The 19,079-nt window shown below is 39.1% G+C and overlaps 1 protein-coding gene across 1 annotated transcript in view; it reads left to right on the plus strand.

Annotated features, from left to right (window-relative positions):
- TAF1B (TATA box-binding protein-associated factor RNA polymerase I subunit B) overlaps window positions 1-19,079 on the plus strand; it is a 371,762-nt gene that overhangs the window by 135,538 nt on the left and 217,145 nt on the right. Inside the window, exon 4 of the mRNA XM_067110128.1 lies at window positions 18,719-18,907. Coding sequence (XP_066966229.1) covers window positions 18,719-18,907 — 189 coding nt within the window. The remainder of the gene's footprint in view (window positions 1-18,718; window positions 18,908-19,079) is intronic.

A 19,079-nucleotide genomic window follows, 5' to 3' on the forward strand; every position in this document is an offset into this window, starting at 1 on the left:
CTTCCATACTGGTATTTATAGAACACTTACTGGCCTTGGAACAAATTTCTTTATAGCTCGTGTTTTTACAATTTTAAATGAATTCGACCACTTCCTTCATATAGAGCCATTAACCTGACTAAGTTGGTCCGCATTTCATGCTGGGAGGTGATTATCCTCAATGATTATTTAAGAGTAATTACTACCCATCAGTGATTTTCCATAGAGTTTCAAATAAATTGCTTAATTTGAAACTTAACTTCACCTTTAGTCCATAGTGTTCAAATTATGTTTGTATGCAAGATTCCTTTACATGACAATAGATTTTGCAAAAATGACAGGCTATTCAACGGACAGTTACCCGCTCAATCTCTTCAAGTTAATCCCAATAAAACCTACGAACCATTGCATCTCTTTCCGTCAAGGACAAGATTAGCCCCTTGTTTACTTCCGTGATTTATAAATATAATTGTCCTAGATGTGATTCCTCGCACTTTACATCGGTTGTACCAGAGGCTGCTAAAAGTCCTAATCTCCTCTCATCAGGAGTTAGTTTAGAACAGGCTGTCGACACTAATCCCCGAAAGCAGTCCAATGTAAGGAATCACAGCAAAATTCTGTAAGACGCATGTAGATGCTAAGGATTTTAGTATTGGTGGGGAGAACCGACACGTGAAGAGCAACTACACTTGAATCCATTATGATTAAATTAACTGTCCCTGCCCTTAATCACCAATCAACTTCCACCCAGCTGTTCATCGCTTAACTACCTGCTGTAACTTCTTTGTTTATACTCCCGCCCCCCCCCCCCCTCTCGCCCCTCCTTGCATTGCTTGTCTGTGTCAGTTTGTTTACACCACCGGTGGGTAGGTGTCTTTTTATTTATTTATTTAATTTTTTTATTTTAATTTTTTTTTTTTTTTTTTTGTCGTATTGGCCCCGGCCTTCTTCTGCTGTTCTTTTTCTTTTTAAAATATTTTTTAAATATCTTGTGAGTGTTTTTAAGGTTGTCCTTTTTTTTTTTCCTTTTAATTGTCATTTAATATGGTGTTAAGTATATAATGTGTATACCTTTTAGTGTTAATAATAAGCACTCTCACCGCTCTTTTACGGGGTTTGATAAGGAGAGATCTTCGAGCATATTTCCGTGGTAGTGGTATTTCACTCAATTCTTCACCGACGCCTTCCTAGAAGATGCCGACTGTGTAGTAACTCCAGCTTTCCTGAAGTTTCTTTTCTGGTATATCTAGAATACTTGTTATACCTAGATAATTTTTAAATGAAATTAAAGTTACTGTAATTTCATTTAAAAGTTAGTTTCTAATACATTACACTTAAAAATGGTTGACATAAAATAGAGTTGTAAGAGAATTCCTCTGACCGATCTATTTTCAGAAGTCTTCAAACCTTTTTAAGAACTTTATTCTTACGCTCTTTCTCTTTGTCCTGAAATGCTTTTTCATGAACAAACAGCTGTTTCTTATTTGACCAATACAACCTTAGTTATTAGGTCTCTATGTTTTAGAAACGTATTTGCCACACTAGTGCATTTGCAGTTCTGACATGGTGTATGTAATTTTCTGAGTTCAGTCCTACTGTCAGCTGGTGAAATTCCATTACAGCACGAATTTCTAGGTATAGCAATGCTAGATATACTAGAGAAAAAGAGCTTAGAAAGCTGGGGTTATTACCCAGTCGACCCTCTTAGAAGACGCTGAGATAATGAAGGGTGAGAAATACCACTACCACGAAATACTCAAAGATCTCTCCTTATCAAAACTCCTTTAAAAGAGCGGAGAGTCACATAGCCCCACACTCAACACTGAGAGGACGGCACACCAGCGCTACCTACTTCATTCCATTTTCTAGCACGTGATAATGCTCGCTTTTTGTGCTCGTCCCTATTTTGGATTTATTTTTCTTCATCAAACGATGGCTTTGAGCACCTTTTCCATCTCTAAGTTAAGTAAAATCTTCTTGTGGGGCTTTTGATCTATTGTTGGCTGTTTTGGTCTCAGATTTTCAAAATATTGGGATTTTCGTGATGCCATCCGCAAGGCCCCTATCAGCCATGGCGAACGAGGCTTACTCCTTCTGTTCTTTCAGCGGAGTTTTCTCCAGTCGCTATATATATTTAGATTTTTGCCCTGAATTCCTTCCTGGTGGTTCCAAAATGTGGCTCTCCTCCACTTTAGTTTTTGTTTTGCATAGGAATTGCCCCATCCTGTACCCCCACCAGGTCGGGTTCCTTTTCATTTAGTCTCATAGGCTATATGTGTTATTCTTGAAGATGGTGCTCTTAATTTGGGTTAATGTTTTTAGTTTTATTTGTTTTTGTTGTGTAGTTTGGCTCTGATGAGCCTAATAAATATTTTGAATTACTTCGAGGTAGGCTACACTTCCTGTGAACGTAATTTTATTTTCTTGTTTTGTATGATGGTCGTGTAGTGTAGGCTCCATCCCTTGCCCTGGGTGCGGAGATCAGGTTGAGGGAGTTTTGTTGCTGTTCCTCAGGGTCCGTTTGTGGGTCAGAGTGAGCCCTCAGTCCTCTTCCCACTTTCGGAGGGAATCCAGTTCTTTGAAATTGTTCCTCTAGGCTAGCCTTCTTATCCCCTGCTCGTTCCTGCTGGCTCTCGCACAAATTTTCTCTCCCTGTTGGTTACCCTCTCCTTTTGCACCCTCTCTCCCTCCTAACCTATGCTAGGTTTGGATTTATTAGGCTCGCCTAGGAGATGTTGGGCTTTTTCTGTGTAGCTCCTGGAGTAGGCTTCCTTCCAAGTTCCTTGGGAAGGAAGGTTGCAGTTGAGCCGGTATCATGTTCTCCTTGTCTCCTCTCCCCTTCTGGTAGCCTACTCCTCTCCACTACCCCCTCAGCCTTTGGATCAAAAGTGGTGACGCTTGGATGGCGTTTCTCCAGTCAGGACTTCTCCTTTTGGTTGAGAGATTCGCTCCCTCCCATGTCGTCCCCAGCATCGCTGTGGTGGGGTGGTGGTTCGCTTGCTCGAAAACGTTTCGGATCCTGTCTCGCCTCTCGCCTCCCATCTGGCTGCGGTTTGGTTTTCAATGTGGCCCAAACAGATATTATGAACATTGTTCTTTACTCATTCGCTTCTCCGGGGAGATAGGTGTGAGATGGTTCCATGTAATGCTAGCATACAGACCCCTGGAGGGTTACCATCATTATTAATTTTGTTTATTGTTATTATTATTATTATTTTGTTTTACCATATACGTGATTCCGGTCCCATACCTGGGGCTAAAATTATTTTTGCCTTATTTTTCTGGCAGCCCTTATGGTTGGTTCCTGGTTTCTCGTTCCTTCATTCCCGGAGTCCTCCGGGAATGAATCCAAACTTCCGCCGATGCATTTAAAGCTTATTGGCCCATTTTTAGTTGGCAGTTCTTCTACACCGGAGTATTCAAAGTTGTAGTTGAGTTTCCGGCCTTGCCGGCTTTATTTTGCTTAGAGTGTGAGGTTCATGTACTGTTACCTTTACAGACTGTTCGTTGTGAGGAGCTGGGTGTACCTAGCCTCCTTCAACAACCCTACGGGCACGAGTTGAGCCGGACCCACGCTGGTGGCGGTCCGCTTAGACGACCTGGTTGTTTGGCACCCATGGCTGTGAGGTTTGCTTCGCCTATCCTCAACCATCCAAGACGAGTCGGTAAGAGAAAGTCTTCTTCCTCCGTCCATGCTCCTCATAGCCATGAGCTGGTTATATCTTCCGTCGGTCTTTGCATTCCTGACTAACCACAGGTTTCCTTGCAGGCGGATGAAAATTCCAAGAAGTCTGCCTTGGAATCCCCTCCGGCCTGGGTGGCTGGGTTCGCAGAAATGTTCCGTCGGGAAGCCCCTACGTCCTCGACGCCAGGTTGAGGGATCTGCTTTGCCCCAGCGCACGGGTGGCCGCAGCAGTTCCGGAAGAACTTGCCACACCTATTATCCAGCAGATCCTCGATGCGACCCAGCCACCTCAAGTGGACATTTTGTTGCGCCGAGGTCTCGGAGGATGTTGCGCACTAAAAATCTCGACTTTAACCTATGAATATGAAAGGACCAGGTGGTAAGTGGAGAGGTAAGTGAGGAGGTTGGGGCGGGCCCCTTTTGTTTAACTCCCTGATTCATCTATGTCATCTTTTTATTAGGTTTTATAAGTCTTCTTCTTTGGGTGATAGAGCTCCGCCTGCTATCCCCAAGTTGAAGACTTCATGGAAGGCGAAGGGCTATAAGTCCTCGACTTCCGCAAGAAGGCATTGCCCTTCCCCCGACAAAAACAAGGTCCCAGGACCGGTAAAATCCGGGAGTAAGTCTAGCTCCTCCGGCAAGGGCGCGAGTAAGAGGCTGCAAAGCCAAGCCCTCCTCCCAGCCTCTTTTTGACGCACAAGCCCTGGCCACTGAACTGTACAAACAGTTCACGCAGGATCTAGACTCCTCTTTGAGAAGATCTCAGAAAAGTTTGCCACTTATGACAGTGTACTGGAAGGTTTGGCTCACCAACCTAAAGCCGAACCACAGTATCTATCCCCGACACTGGGACCTCCCCGCCGCTTGATGTCGGAAACCCCAGGGTGCACTCCGGGGCCATCCAACATGATGGCAAACTCACCTTAGACGGTCTGGGCATAAAGACGGTTGGAGGAGTTGGAGTTCTTCCCCCGATCTCTTGCCCCTTATCCTGGCTTCGAGGCTTGCATGAAGAAGCCTGGATTCGTCAGACAAGGTTCCTAGGGAAACTGTCATCATCCCTAGAGACCAAGCCCAGTCGGCTCTCCCTGCGCACTCTGACGGAGTGGCAGGCAGTGAACACAAAATTGACCCCTTTCAAGGGCAATTTCACGATGTTCACCCTAGGTGAAGATCTTCCCACTCCTTGTATGGACAAAATTGCTCTGGCACGACCTCTGCCTCGATGGGAACCCCTTTCCTCAATTGAGGGAAACAGACCCTACTTCCTGGTATTCCCAGGAAGTAACGAAGTTCTGGGTGGGCGCCTTCACTTTCACTGTAGGCAAGCTGGACCCTCTTTGCGCTTCCACGCAGTTTAGCGAGCAACTCCCTAAGCTGCCGGAATCATTGTTAAAGGCGGAGTTTGAGACCCGGACTTATTAGCGGTCCTTGAGCTCCACCTGTCTTACCGAGGCTACTGCCGTCTCCGGCTCGGGAGCCCTTTTCCAGGTCCTGGCTAAGTCTTTCCTGGCGACCTTCCAGTTAGACTTGCATGAGTTTGTTATGGCTAGGCTGGAATGTAGAAAATTTATTTTTGCTGATGCTTACAATCCGCCACTTATGCCTAACAAGCTCATTAAAAGTTCAATCTGGGGACCTAACCTCTTCCCCTGAAGGAGAGGTTACATCCACATGTCCGGCCACACGGGCCAATCAGAGTTTTTTGAGGAATTCCCACTTATAAGTGCAAGACCCCAGAATCGGCCGGCCCCAGACGAGAGGAGGAAAAGGTTCAGGAGACATAAGAGGCCTCATCAGGCGATGGTTCAAAATAACCCGGTCTCGGCAGTGGCCCAGCCATCTACCTCTAAGTCCCAACCCCAGCAGTATGTTTTGGTTCAACCAGCTGCGCTTTTCCTATGTATCCTCACCAGCATACAACCCATATATGAAGGCTACATATGGATTTTTCACGGCCTCAACAGGGTGGCAAGGGGAGGAAGGGGCAAGGCCCTCTACAGAGGAAAATCCAACACCACCCCAAGGGCGAGAGGACGTGGTAGAGGGAACAAACCCGCCCCTCCCACTGAGAAAACGTGCAGGTAGGCGGTCGCCAAGGCTGGTTCAGGGACCAATGGACCTTCAGCCCTTGGGCACACAGCATTGTGTCCATGGGACTGGGGTGGAGCTGGATCAAGAATCCTCCTCCAAACAGATTTTACCAGCCACCCACATCAATCCTACAGGATTATAGCAAAGGATTGCTCAACAAACGAGCAATAAAGAAAGCAAGGCACCTAAAATTTCCAAGGCAGGCTATTCACTGTTCCCCAAAAAGGCTCCGATCAGCTAAGAGTGATCCTGGATCTGTCGCTGTCTAAATCTCTACATAAAATGCGACAAGTTTCGCATGCTTACGTTTAGCTCAGGTCCGGACTCTACTACGCGTGGAGCCGTCACCACCTCTATCGATCTTTCAGACGCTTATTATCACGTCCCAGTTGCGCCGGAACTTCTCTCAGTTCCTCGGTTTCAGACTCGAAACCAAGCCTACTCCTTCAGGTCATGCCCTTCGGTCTGAACATTGCACCCAGGATATTCACCAAGCTGGCAGATACGGTAGTACAGCAGCTCCGGTCCCAAGGAATCTCCCCCTCGCAGCGCACCTGGGACGATTGGATAATCTGGGCTCCAACTGTGCCGGAGTGTCAGAAAGCCACGTCCCATAGTCACCAATTTCCTAGAGTCATTGGGTTTTCAGCTGAACAGGGAGAAGTCCCGCCTGACTCGGAGTCTCGGTTTCAATGGCTGGGTCTTCAGTGGACCTGTCCTCCCACACGCTATTCTCTCCTCCTTCCAAGAGGAAAGAGATAGCTGCCTCACCAAGAGGTTTCTCAAAATCAGTCAGCATCCCAGCCGGTCCCAGGAAAGGGTCCTCAGGTCTCTCCAATTTGCTTCAGTAACAGACCTGCTCTTGAAAGCCAAGTTAAAGGACATAAACAGGTGTGGCGGAGCCGAGCAAACACCAAGCTCAGGGACAGGGTCTCCTCTATCCTCGGATCTTAAAGACAAGGCTTCGGCCTTGGACTGACAGTCAAGGGCCTGTCCAAAACAGTCCCACTTCAGTTTCCCCTCCGGCACTAGTTATCCACACACAGACGCTTCTCTGCGGCTGGGGGATATTCACCAAAACAAAAAGTACAGGGAACGTGGTCCACAATGTTTCAGCAGTTCCATATAAACACCCTGGAAGCCATGGCGTCTTTCTGACGCTGAAGAAAATCCGCCCTCCCAATCGGATTCATATCAGGTTGGTGCTAGACAGCGAGTGGTGGTTCATTGCATCAACAGGGGCGGCTCCAAATCAGGTCGAGTAAACCAAGTAATGGTAGCTATCTTCTCCCCGGCGAACAAGCACGGTTGGCACCTGTCAGCCACCCACCTGGCAGGTGTCCGAACGGGTGGCGATTCCCTGTCCAGGATTACTCCGCTGGAGACGGAGTGGTCCCTGGACGCGAATCTTTTCAGTGGATTTGCCGCCGGGTCCCGGGACTCCAAGTGGATCTGTTCGCAACAGAGAGCAACTTCAAGCTCCCCTGTTACGTAGCCCCAACCTGGACCCTCAGGCGTAATCGCCACAGACGCAATGACAGTAGATTGGAACAATTGGGAGAGAATTTATCTGTTCCTCCAATAAATTTGCTGCTGAAAGTTTTACACAAACTAAGGACATTCAAAGGTCAACCAGCTCTGGTAGCCCCTATTGGCCCAAGAGCAATTGGTTCCTCTCCTTCAGGAACTGGGCTTATGGAGTCTTCGATTCCCAAGCCCATTCTGACCCAGACAGTACAAACCAAGACTGTGTCAGCTTCCTCAAGGATTCAAGATGCCCTAGCTTTATGGACTTTATAAAGTTCGCAGCTCAAAAGGAGCAAACATTGACCCTGTCAACACTCTGTTTTTAGAATCAGATAAAAGAGATTCTACTATTAGCAATATGACTCAGCAGTCAAGAAACTTAGCCTCCTTCCTGAAAGCTTCTGAAGCCAAAATTATGACGACTAATTTAGGAGTTTCCTTCTTTAGGTCACTGTTTGAGAAAGGCCTGGCTCCGCCACTATTACCACAGTCAAGTCCATTGAAGAAAGTATGTCTTTACGGCTTTAAAATTGACCTTACAGATTCTTATTTTTCATCCATCCCCAGAGCATGCGCTGTCTGAGACCAGTATCACGCCCACATTCGGTTACTTGGTTTCTCAATGACGTCCCAAATTAGCGTCAGAGTTGGATAACTTAAATTGCTCTTATCAGGATCTGTTAAGGAAAACCTTATTTTTACTTAGTTTGGCTTCAGGTGCTAGAATTTCAGAGCTGTCAGCTCTCACTAGAGGTGAAAATTTTGTTAACTTTCTCCCATCCGAGAAGTCCTCCTCTCCCCTGACCCTAGTTTTTTAGCTAAAAAAACGAAGACCCACAGGACAGGTGGTCTCCTGGAAGGTGGTGCCCTTCCTCAAGATCAATCTTTATGTCCAGTCCATACACTTAAATCTTATCTCTCAAGAACTCACAGAGTAAGTCGGGTCCTCTTTTTATCAGGGAGAAAGGTGGTACTTTTCCTTAATGGTATAAGACAACAGATTCTGTATTTCATTAAACAAGCCAACCCAGACTCAGTTCCTAAAGTTCATGATATTCGAAAGCAGTGGCTACTTCTACTAATTATTTTCATAATATGGACTTCTCAGAGTTATCAAAATATACGGTTGGAAGTCACCTCTAGTGTTTAAACGCCACTATTTAAAATCACTCAAGCCCTGAAATATTCTACTGTAGCAGTGGGAAGTGTCATCTCCCCACATTAAATAATTATATCCTTTCCTTTTCCCCCGCCCGCTACCTCATTTGCTTCTCTGCTTGTTTTCCTGGTAGTTTTTGCCTCACTGCCTAGCTCTTCATATTGATATGTTTGTATTTTATGATGGAAAACTGTAACCTGATTAGCCATAATTGTTTCGTGGGGACCAGGGTACTGGACTGTTTTTGTTGGCTCCACATACCCCGGATAATTATGCGTGTGTTATTTTCATTAGTCTTGCCTCTTACATGTTTAAGCCTAAGTTTACATATATAGTTTTAAAAGTTGTTTTTCTTGTTCTGTGCACATTTCATGTTTCACTACTTTTAAGTAATTTTAAGATTTTTGAGGTTTTCCTCATCAGTCAGGAGACCTCCAGTGTTTTGTAGTGTTAAGTTTTTTGGTGTGCCTCAAAATTGTTGCCTTACTTTTAAGTATTCTTGCTTCATGGAAGAGATTCTTTAATTAAAATTATTTTCGCTTACAATTTTGCCTTTTCTTCAGGTTACCCCCTTGTTTTCCAGTAGTAGCAGTCTTGGCATGATTCTCTATCACTTATTTCACCGGCTGACACGGGACTGAACTCAGAAAAGGGATTTTGACAGAGGAAAAATCTATTTCTGAGGAAGGTCCCGTGTCACCCGTGACCCTCCCTGTCTAGTCTAGTACTCCTCCCCTTTTCGCACATGCCAAGTCTGGGGTTAGTGCTAGCATGGAATGAAGTAGGTGGCGCTGGTGTCGCCGGGCCTGGCGGGTGTTGAGTGTGGGAGCTGTAACGGCTCACCGCTTCTTTTTAAGGGAGTTTTGATAAGGAGAGATCTTTCGAGTATATTTCCGTGGTAGTGGTATTTCACTCACCCTTCATTATACCGACGCCTTCTAAGAAACGGTCGACTGGGGGTAGTAACCCAGCTTTCCTGAAAGCTCTTTTTCTCTGGTATATCTAGCATTGCTATACCTAGAAATTCGTGCTGTAATGGAATTTCACCGGTGACACGGGACCTTCTCAGAAATAGATTTTTCCTCTGTCAAAATCCCTTTTTATCCATTTTATATTATTTGTTACATAGAGTGTTATACATCAAAATGTGTGCAATTTCATCTACAATACAACCAAAAATAAATCATTCTTTTAGCTTTTAACAGTTTTGAAATATTTTCATTTAAGTCACGATAACTGACAAAATTTTAACCTTTGGTCAACTTTGACTCGACCGAAATGGTAAAAAAACGCAATTGTAAGCCAAACCTCTTACATTCTAGTAACAATCAATCATTTTCCTTCATTTTGCAACAAACGGAAAGTCTCTAGCACAATATTTCGATTTATGGTGAATTTTTGAAAAACTTTTTTCCTTCCATCCGCTACACTTAACTCTGCTGAAAATCCTAGCATTTCTTGAGTCACCTTGTCGTAATTTTTTCGCCATTTTATATTATTCGTTACATAAAGTGTTATACATCAAAATGTGCGCAATTTCATGTGGAATACAACAAAAAATAAATTATTCTTTTATCTTTTAACAGTTTTGAAATATTTTCATTTAAATCACAATAACTGACAAAATTTTAACATTCGGTCAAATTTGACTTGACCGAAATGCTCGAAAAACGCAATTCTAAGCCAAAATTCTTACATTCTAGTAACAATCAATCATTTACCTTTACTCTGCAACAAACGGAAAGTCTGTGGCACAATATTTCGATTTATGGTGAATTTTTGAAAAAAGCTTTTTCCTTCCATCCGTGTGCGCGAACTCCGCTGAAAATCCTAGGCTTTCTAGAGTCACCTTGTAATTTTTTCGCCGTTTTATATTATTCGTTACATAAAGTGTTATACATCAAAATGTGTGCAATTTCATGTAGAATACAACAAAAAATAAATAATTCTTTTAGCTTTTAACAGTTTTGAAATATTTCCATTAAATCACGATAATTGACAAAATTTTAACATTCGGTCAACTTTGACTCGACCGAAATGCTCGAAAAACGCAATCGTAAGCCAAAATTCTTACATTCTAGTAACAATCAATCATTTACCATTATTCTGCAACAAACGGAAAGTCTCTAGCACAATATTTCGATTTATGGTGAATTTTTGAAAAAAAAACTTTTTCCTTCGCTCCGCACGCGCGAACTCCGCTGAAAATCCTAGCATTTCTTGAGTCACTTTGTCGTAATTTTCGCGCCGTTTTATATTCTTCGTTACATAAAGTGTTATACATCAAAATGTGCGCAATTTCATGTAGAATACAACAAAAAATAAATAATTCTTTTAGCTTTTAAGAGTTTTGAAATATTTTCATTTAAATCACGATAACTGACAAAATTTTAACATTCGGTCAACTTTGACTCGACTGAAATGCTCGAAAAACGCAATCGTAAGCCAATATTCGTACACTCTAGTAACAATCAATCCTTTACCTCCATTTGGCAACAAACGGAAAGTCTCTAGCACAATATTTCGATTTATGGTGAATTTTTGAAAAAACTTTTCCTTCCATCTGCGCCGGAAATCCACTGAAAATGTCAGCATTTCTTGAGTCACCTTGTCGTAATTTTCGCGCCGTTTTATATTATTCGTTACATAAAGTGTTATACATCAAAATGTGCGCAATTTCATATAGAATACAACAAAAATAAATCATTCTTTTAGCTTTTAACAGTTTTGAAATATTTTCATTTAAATCACGATAACTGACAAAATTTTAACCTTTGGTCAACTTTGACTCGACCAAAATGGTAAAAAAACGCAATTGTAAGACAAAAGTCGTACATTCTAGTAACAATCAATCATTTTCCTTCATTTTGCAACAAACGGAAAGTCTCTGGCACAATATTTAGATTTATGGTGAATTTTTAAAAAAAACTTTCCTTCGCTCTGCGCGCGAACTCTGCTGAAAATCCTAGCATTTCTTGAGTCACCTTGTCGTAATTTTTTCGCCATTTTATATTATTCGTTACATAAAGTGTTATACATCAAAATGTGCGCAATTTTATGTAAAATACAACAAAAAATAAATCATTCTTTCAGCTTTTAACAGTTTTGAAATATTTTCATTTAAATCACGATAACTGACAAAATGTTAACATTTGTTAACATTCGGTCAACTTTGACTCGACCGAAATGCTCGAAAAACGCAATTGTAAGTCAAAATTCTTACATTCTAGTAACAATCAATCATTTACCTTTATTCTGCAACAAACGGAAAGTCTCTAGCACAATATTTCGATTTATGGTGAATTTTTGAAAAAAACTTTTTCCTTCGCTCCGCGCACACGAACTCCGCTGAAAATCCTAGCCTTTCTTGAATCACCTTGTCGTAATTTTTTCGCCTTTTTATATTATTCATTACATAAAGTGTTATACATCAAAATGTGCGCAATTTCATGTAGAATACAACAAAAAATAAATCATTCTTTTAGCTTTTAACAGTTTTGAAATATTTTCATTTAAATCAAGATAACTGACAAAATTTTAACATTCGGTCAACTTTGACTCGACCGAAATGCTCGAAAAACGCAATCGTAAGCCAAAATTCGTACATTCTAGTAACAATCAATCCTTTACCTCCATTTTGCAACAAATGGAAAGTCTCTGGCACAATATTTTGATTTATGGTGAATTTTTTAAAAAACCTTTTCCTTCGCTCTGCACACGCGAACCACTGAAAATCCTAGCATTTCTTTAGTCACCTTGTCGTAATTTTTACGCCGTTTTATATTATTCGTTACATAAAGTGTTATACATCAAAATGTGCGCAATTTCATGTAGAATACAACCAAAAATAAATCATGCTTTTAGCTTGTACCATTTTAAAAATATTTTCATATAAATAACGATAAATAGAAAAAAATCAACCTTGGTCAACTTTAACTCGATCGAAATGGTAAAAAAATGCAATTGTAAGCTAAAAAACTTACAGTCTAGTAATTTTCAATCAATTTCCTTCATTTTGAAACAGTTGGAAAGTCTCTAGCACAATATTTCGATTTATGGTGAATTTTTTAAAAACATTTTTTACGTCCGCTCGTTACTTAATTCATGCATAATTTTGTGATAATATTTTCTCTGTTTGCTTTAGTCGTTTTACAATCTGTTATATACCAAAATCATCGCAATTTAGTGTACAATACAACTAAAAAAAGTAACTCATTAGCTTTAACCGTTTTGCTTACAGCGATTTGTATACAATTATATATGAGTTTTTTTTTGCTGTCATATATTCCAATATTTATATATGATAATGATATTTTTTCATTTCTGATGGTTGCATACTAAACTTCAGGCAATGACAAAAAAATGAGCCAAAAATGAACTCTTAATCTTAAAAACTAAGCGTGCTGTGATTTTTGAAGAAAACTTTTTTCCGCTTTGGCGCTAACTCACCAACACCGCATACGGGAGACGTTTTTGTAAATAGGGCTTTGGCGTTAAAGGGTTAACTGACAAAGTTAAAGTTGCACTATGTTAAAAGGGTTTCCTGGTAAATCTTCCTAAAACAAGACTATCATAACCAAACTTACAGTATTTGTGTCGTGTTTGTCAAATACTTTTGCAAACTTTAATGGTAATAATTTGCAAAATATTATCAGGTTTTGAAGACGGAAGTGTTTTTCATATTTGAAATAATCAGTATGGTGTGCATTCTATTTTTTATTTTCAATTTTTTCTTTTTTGAGATGTTGTTTTAAAAAGTGTAACTTTTCAGTGAAATGTTATTCCATATTTCTAATATTTCTTGTAATGGTGTTTAGTTTTCCTTTATCTGAAATTTAAAAATTGCTGCATAAGCCTACATCCATTACAATGAAAATGTTAAAATACTGCAGGTTTTAGCCCCAATCTGTATGTACACACTGACACTCTTTGCCAAGAAAACTTCTGATGAAACACAGCTGAGCAGTTTATATTGTATACATTACTTGGCAATCAGTTCTTTTCAGTTAACCCTTAAACACCTACTGGACGTATCATACGTCGACTAAAATTGTCTGTTGGGTGCCAAGTGGACGTACTATACGCCGACTACAAAAATTTCAACCTTCGGTCAACTTTGACTCGACCGAAATGGTCGAAAAACGCAATTGTAAGCTAAAACTCTTACATTCTAGTAATATTCAATCATGTACCTTCATTTTGCAACAAATTGAAAGTCTCTAGCACAATATTTCGATTTATGGTGAATTTTTGAAAAAAATTTTTCTTACGCACGGCGTAACTCGGCCGAAAAATTTCAGAAATTCTTTCGTCATTTTGTCGTAATTTTTGCACTGTTCTATATTAGCCGTTACATAAAGTTTTATATATGAAAATGTGCGCAATTTCATGTACAATACAACAGAAAATAACTCATGGTTGTAGCTTTTATCATTTTGGAAATATTTTCATATAAATCACGATAACTACCAAAATTTCAACCTTCGGTCACCTTTGACTCGACCGAAATGGTCGAAAAACGCAATTGTAAGCTAAAACTCTTACATTCTAGTAATATTCAATCATTTACCTTCATTTTGCAACCAATTGGAAGTCTCTAGCACAATATTTCAATTTATGGTGAATTTTTGAAAAAAACATTTTCCTTACATCCGCGCCAGAAATTCTTTCGTCACTTTGTCGTAATGTTTGCACTGTTTTATATTAGTCGTTACATAAACTTTTATATATGGAAATGTGCAATTTCATGTAGAATACAACAGAAAATAACTCATGGTTGTAGCTTTTATCAGTTTTGAAATATTTTCATATAAATCTTGATAACTGCCAAAATTTCAACCTTCGGTCAACTTTAACTCGACCGAAATGGTAAAAAAACACAATTATAAGCTAAAACTCTTACATTTTAGTAATATTCAATCAGGTACCTTCATTTTGCAACAAACTGGAAGTCTCTAGCACAATATTTCGATTTATGGTGAATTTCTGCAAAAAAACTTTTTTTTCCTTATGTCTGCGCTGTAACTCGGCGAACATCTCAGAAATTCTTTCGTCATGTTGTCGTAATGTTTGCATCATTTTACATTAGTCATTACATAAAGTTTTATATATGAAAATGTGCGCAATTTCATGTAGAATACAACAGAAGATAGCTCATGGTTGTAGCTTTTATCAGTTTTGAAATATTTTCACATAAATCACGATAACTGCCAAAATTTCAACCTTCGGTCAACTTTAACTCGACCGAAATGGTAAAAACGCAATTGTAAGCTAAAACTCTTACATTCTAGTAATAATCAATCGTTTACCTTCATTTTGCAATAAATTGGAAGTCTCTAGCACAATATTTCGATTTATGGTGAATTTTTGAAAAACATTTTCCTTATTTCTGTGCGGTAACTCGGCGAATATCTCGGAAATTCTTTCGTTTCGTTGTCGTAATATTTGCACCGTTTTATATTAGTCGTTACATAAGTTTTATATATGAAAATGTGCGCAATTTCATGTACAATACAACAGAAAATAACTCATGGTTGTAGCTTTTATCAGTTTTGAAATATTTTCATATAAATCACAATAAATAGAAAAAATTCGACTTTCGGTCAACTTTAACTCGACCGAAATGGTCGAAAACTGCAATTGTAAGCTAAAACACTTACAGTCTAGTAATATTCAATCAATTAGCTTCATTTTTCAACAAACTCGAAGTCTCTAGGACAATATTTCGATTTATGGTGAATTTAAAAAAAAAAAAACATTTTTTTACGTCTGCGCGTTACAAATTCATGCATCATTTTGTGATAATATTTTCTCTGTGTTGCTTTGATCGTTTTACAATTTGTTATATACCAAAATCATTGCAATTTAGTGTACAATACAACTAAAAATATTAACTCATTAGCTTTAACTCACAAGTTTACAGCGATTTGTATACAATTATGTAAGAGTTTTTTTTGCTGTCATATATTCCAATATTTATATATGATAATGATATTTTTTTCATCTCTGATGGTTGCATACTAAACTTCAGGCAATGACAAAAAAAGGAGCCAAAATGAACTCTTAATATTAAAAACTAAGCGTGCTGTGATTTTTTGAAGAAAACTTTTTTTCCGCTTTGGCGCTAACTCACCGAACGCCGCCGGCATACGGGAGACGTTTTTGTAAATAGAGACTTGGCGTTTAAGGGTTAATTAGTTTGTTAAATTCAGAAAATCTTATTAAATATTGAAATCATTGAACTTGAAAAACAAAAAATAAATTAATTTTGAAATAAATGAATTGAAAAAATTACAGCTGTACCAGCAGAAGCCAGTGTCCTTCGGTGCATTGAGACAGTCAAATGCACTTGCGGTATCAAAACTTTCAAACTTTTGCTGGTCAGACTTGGGGTGCTCTGTGAAGTCCAAGCATGCTTGATACCAGGAAATGTGTATTGTAAGAATTTGATGTTTTACCAAATTTTTACATGTAAAATGATATATTAACTTATTACTGCATGTACAGTAAGTTTAGATATTCTCCAAGTAGGGAGTTGAATTTGGATAATCATAAACTTTGTTTCACGTATATGGCATCCCTACCTAAATGCCTAAAAGTTGTGTATTCAGATTCTACCATTAAAATAACTGTGTTGTTAGTATATAATCTGTGCTTTATTCTGTAAATCTGTGTACAGACACTACCCTACTTACGAACATTCAGAGATACGAACAAACTTGATTGTAAATTAAAATTGTGTTCAGTAAGAAACAATTGTATTGTCATCACTATTTAGGTTTTATATATCATTCATATTAATAAAGTACTGTACAGGCAGCCCTCGGTTATCGGCAGGGGTTCCTTTCCTGGCAGCTTGACGATAACCAGAAATTGCCGTTAACCGAAATTCTAAGTCTGTGGGCACCGCAATCCTCCATACGGCACCCTAGACTGCGTCACAGCCAGACATTTTACCCTAATATTTAATAACTCTTTCTTAAAAATGTGGACTTTCATTTTCCTAATCCTTTATATGGTTTACAAGTAAACCATGGCCTAGAGCAATCAGAACGCTTAACGATGTCATATTTCATTTTCATTGATACTGTCTTCCTTTCGTTAGTGGCAGTTCCATTGGATGCAGCATTCTCATGTTTAGGAGCCATGATGAATTAAAAAAACACACTAAGGCCATAAAGTATCAAGCAGCGAGAACCTACCATATCGTGTATACTCGTGTAATGCGCATCTCACATTACTTGTGACCCCCAAATTTTCACCCTTAAAATTGATTCTTGAGTATCATGCGAGTTCCTTTTTTGGGAGACCAAATTACAATAGACTAACCTCTTTTCTTCCATCTCTTTATTTTTCTCATCTTTTAGTTAAATAAGTTAAAATAATAAAAGAGAATGATAAAAGTATTGTTAGTAATATTACAATCGTTGTTTAAACCCGCACAGTCATAAAAACCGAATGAAAACAGTTGTTTTGCTATGAACAACCAAATCGGATAACAACAGCTATTTTGCTTGCATTTCAACCATTGTATGATAGTAAAAAATTACTGTAGTTATGTTACAAATGATGTTAAGCAGAATAGGACTGATATATTTTACATTATATACCCTTTATTCGCTAAGGAGAAAAGATTGGTAAGGAAATATAGTGCTAAATTTAAGCTGCAAGTTGTAGCTGAAGCTGAGAAAACAATGTTCAAACTGCTAATGACTACAGGCAGTCCCTGCTTACTGGCAGCATCAGTTAATGGCGTTATGGTGTTACGCCACTTGGCTGGTGACATCGTTAACGGTTTTCAGCGCCAGTAAGCAGTTTTCGGTACTGGTAAGCGATTTTTGGCGCCGCTAAGCAGTTTATCAGTGCCAATAACTAGTTATCAATGCCGTTAAACTGGGAATGGTGCTATTATTGCAGATTTTTGGTTATCGGTGATTTTCAGTTAGTAGCACTCGGACAGGAACGGAACCCTGCCATCAACTGGGGACTGCTTGTATAAATTATCGTGCATCAGCAACGTGGATGAAACTCAATTGCAAATAATAATGGAGAAAAATTATTTTAATCAAAACTACTGAGCATGAAAGAACTGTTGTTTTCATACTGAGAAAAGATAAATACGTAAAGCTCATAGCTCATATTATGATGAAATCAGGTGAAAGTAGTGAACAGAATGTTAATTTTTTTTTTACATAAAAGCATGTCCCCAGCGCCATCTATTAACAAAAAAAATAATAACTTTGGTTCACAATGAGATGTATTTAAGTCATATTTTGTCTTAACAACACTTCGTAAAACTGAAAATAACCTTGTCCCATTTACACTAACTAGAAGCAAGAAAATCGTTCTGAATTGAGTTAAATACAGGCAGTCCCCGGTTAATGGCGGGCTCAGTTAACGACAATCTGGTTTTACGCCACTTGTCTAGCGATGAAGATCACCGATTTCCGCTTATCGGCACCAATAATTGGGTATTGGCGCCGATACATACCTAACAGAGGCGCTGATAAGCCCCGAAAATTGCCAAAAAAGCTGAAAATCGCTGATTTTCGGTTAGCAGCAATTTTCGGTTATCTTCACACCCTCCGAACAGAACCTCCACTGATAACTGGGGACTGCCTGTACAGTGAAATAAACTTACCTCGTAATGCCCTCAGCTGATATAAAAAACAAAACATTGATTGCTTTGCTTGTATTTTTTAATACTATAGTATTATGAGAATACATACAATATTATTGGATACAGTGAAGTAAAGCATAATTTTTTAAAAGATCCATGGAAAAGATGCATAATTATTATGTTTGTATTCTATGAGGGTCTCACAGTGCTTAACCTGCCGATAACTGGACAATGGTACTATAAACCCCAGTTATGAATATATTTGACAGGTGCCGTAAAACTGAAACGCCGATAACCGATCCTGCCAATAACCAGGGGCTGCCTGTACTTTATAAAATGCAGTACTGTATGTATAGTGTACAGTACTGTATTGTGTTTTAGGATGAAAAGACATACAGTACTTTATTGACTTTATATATCATACTGTACTTGAATAGGTATGAAGACCAACTTACAAACAATTCAAGATACAAACAGCAGTTCAAAACTAACTCGTTCGTATGCAGGGTAGTGAGTATCTTATTGAAATGGATTATCCAGAGATTGGACTTTAAGTATATAATTGATATACAAATGTTTTAGAATGTTGTTTCCTTCCCTCAGTTCAAAACTCCTGTCTATTAAAGTATATGTGCTATGTGTGTTTTCTTTCCAGGTATTGTTATTTTCCTTCTGCAGCAGACATTGAAGGAAGCAGCATTCCCAATGTTGTCAGTTTAAGTTGTTTTTCAAATAGGAAGAAAAAGGACTTGCCAGATAATCTTACTTTGGCAAAACTACTTGGTATGGTTTACCTAGCATTGGTATTGGCTGAAGAACGTATATTATTAATGGATTTAATCAGGCAAGTAACAATAATTATTCTGTGAATATAAATTTGTACTGTAAAAGTTGTGTTTGATGTCTGTTTGGTGTACATGTGAATATAAGGTGGCATTTTGAATATCTGCAAAATGCAAAAATAATTTGGGATTAAATAAAAGACATAACACCCATCACTTTATACTAGGATTAAG

This window comes from Macrobrachium rosenbergii, chromosome 10, assembly GCF_040412425.1.
Source record: "Macrobrachium rosenbergii isolate ZJJX-2024 chromosome 10, ASM4041242v1, whole genome shotgun sequence".
Lineage (NCBI taxonomy): Eukaryota > Metazoa > Arthropoda > Malacostraca > Decapoda > Palaemonidae > Macrobrachium > Macrobrachium rosenbergii.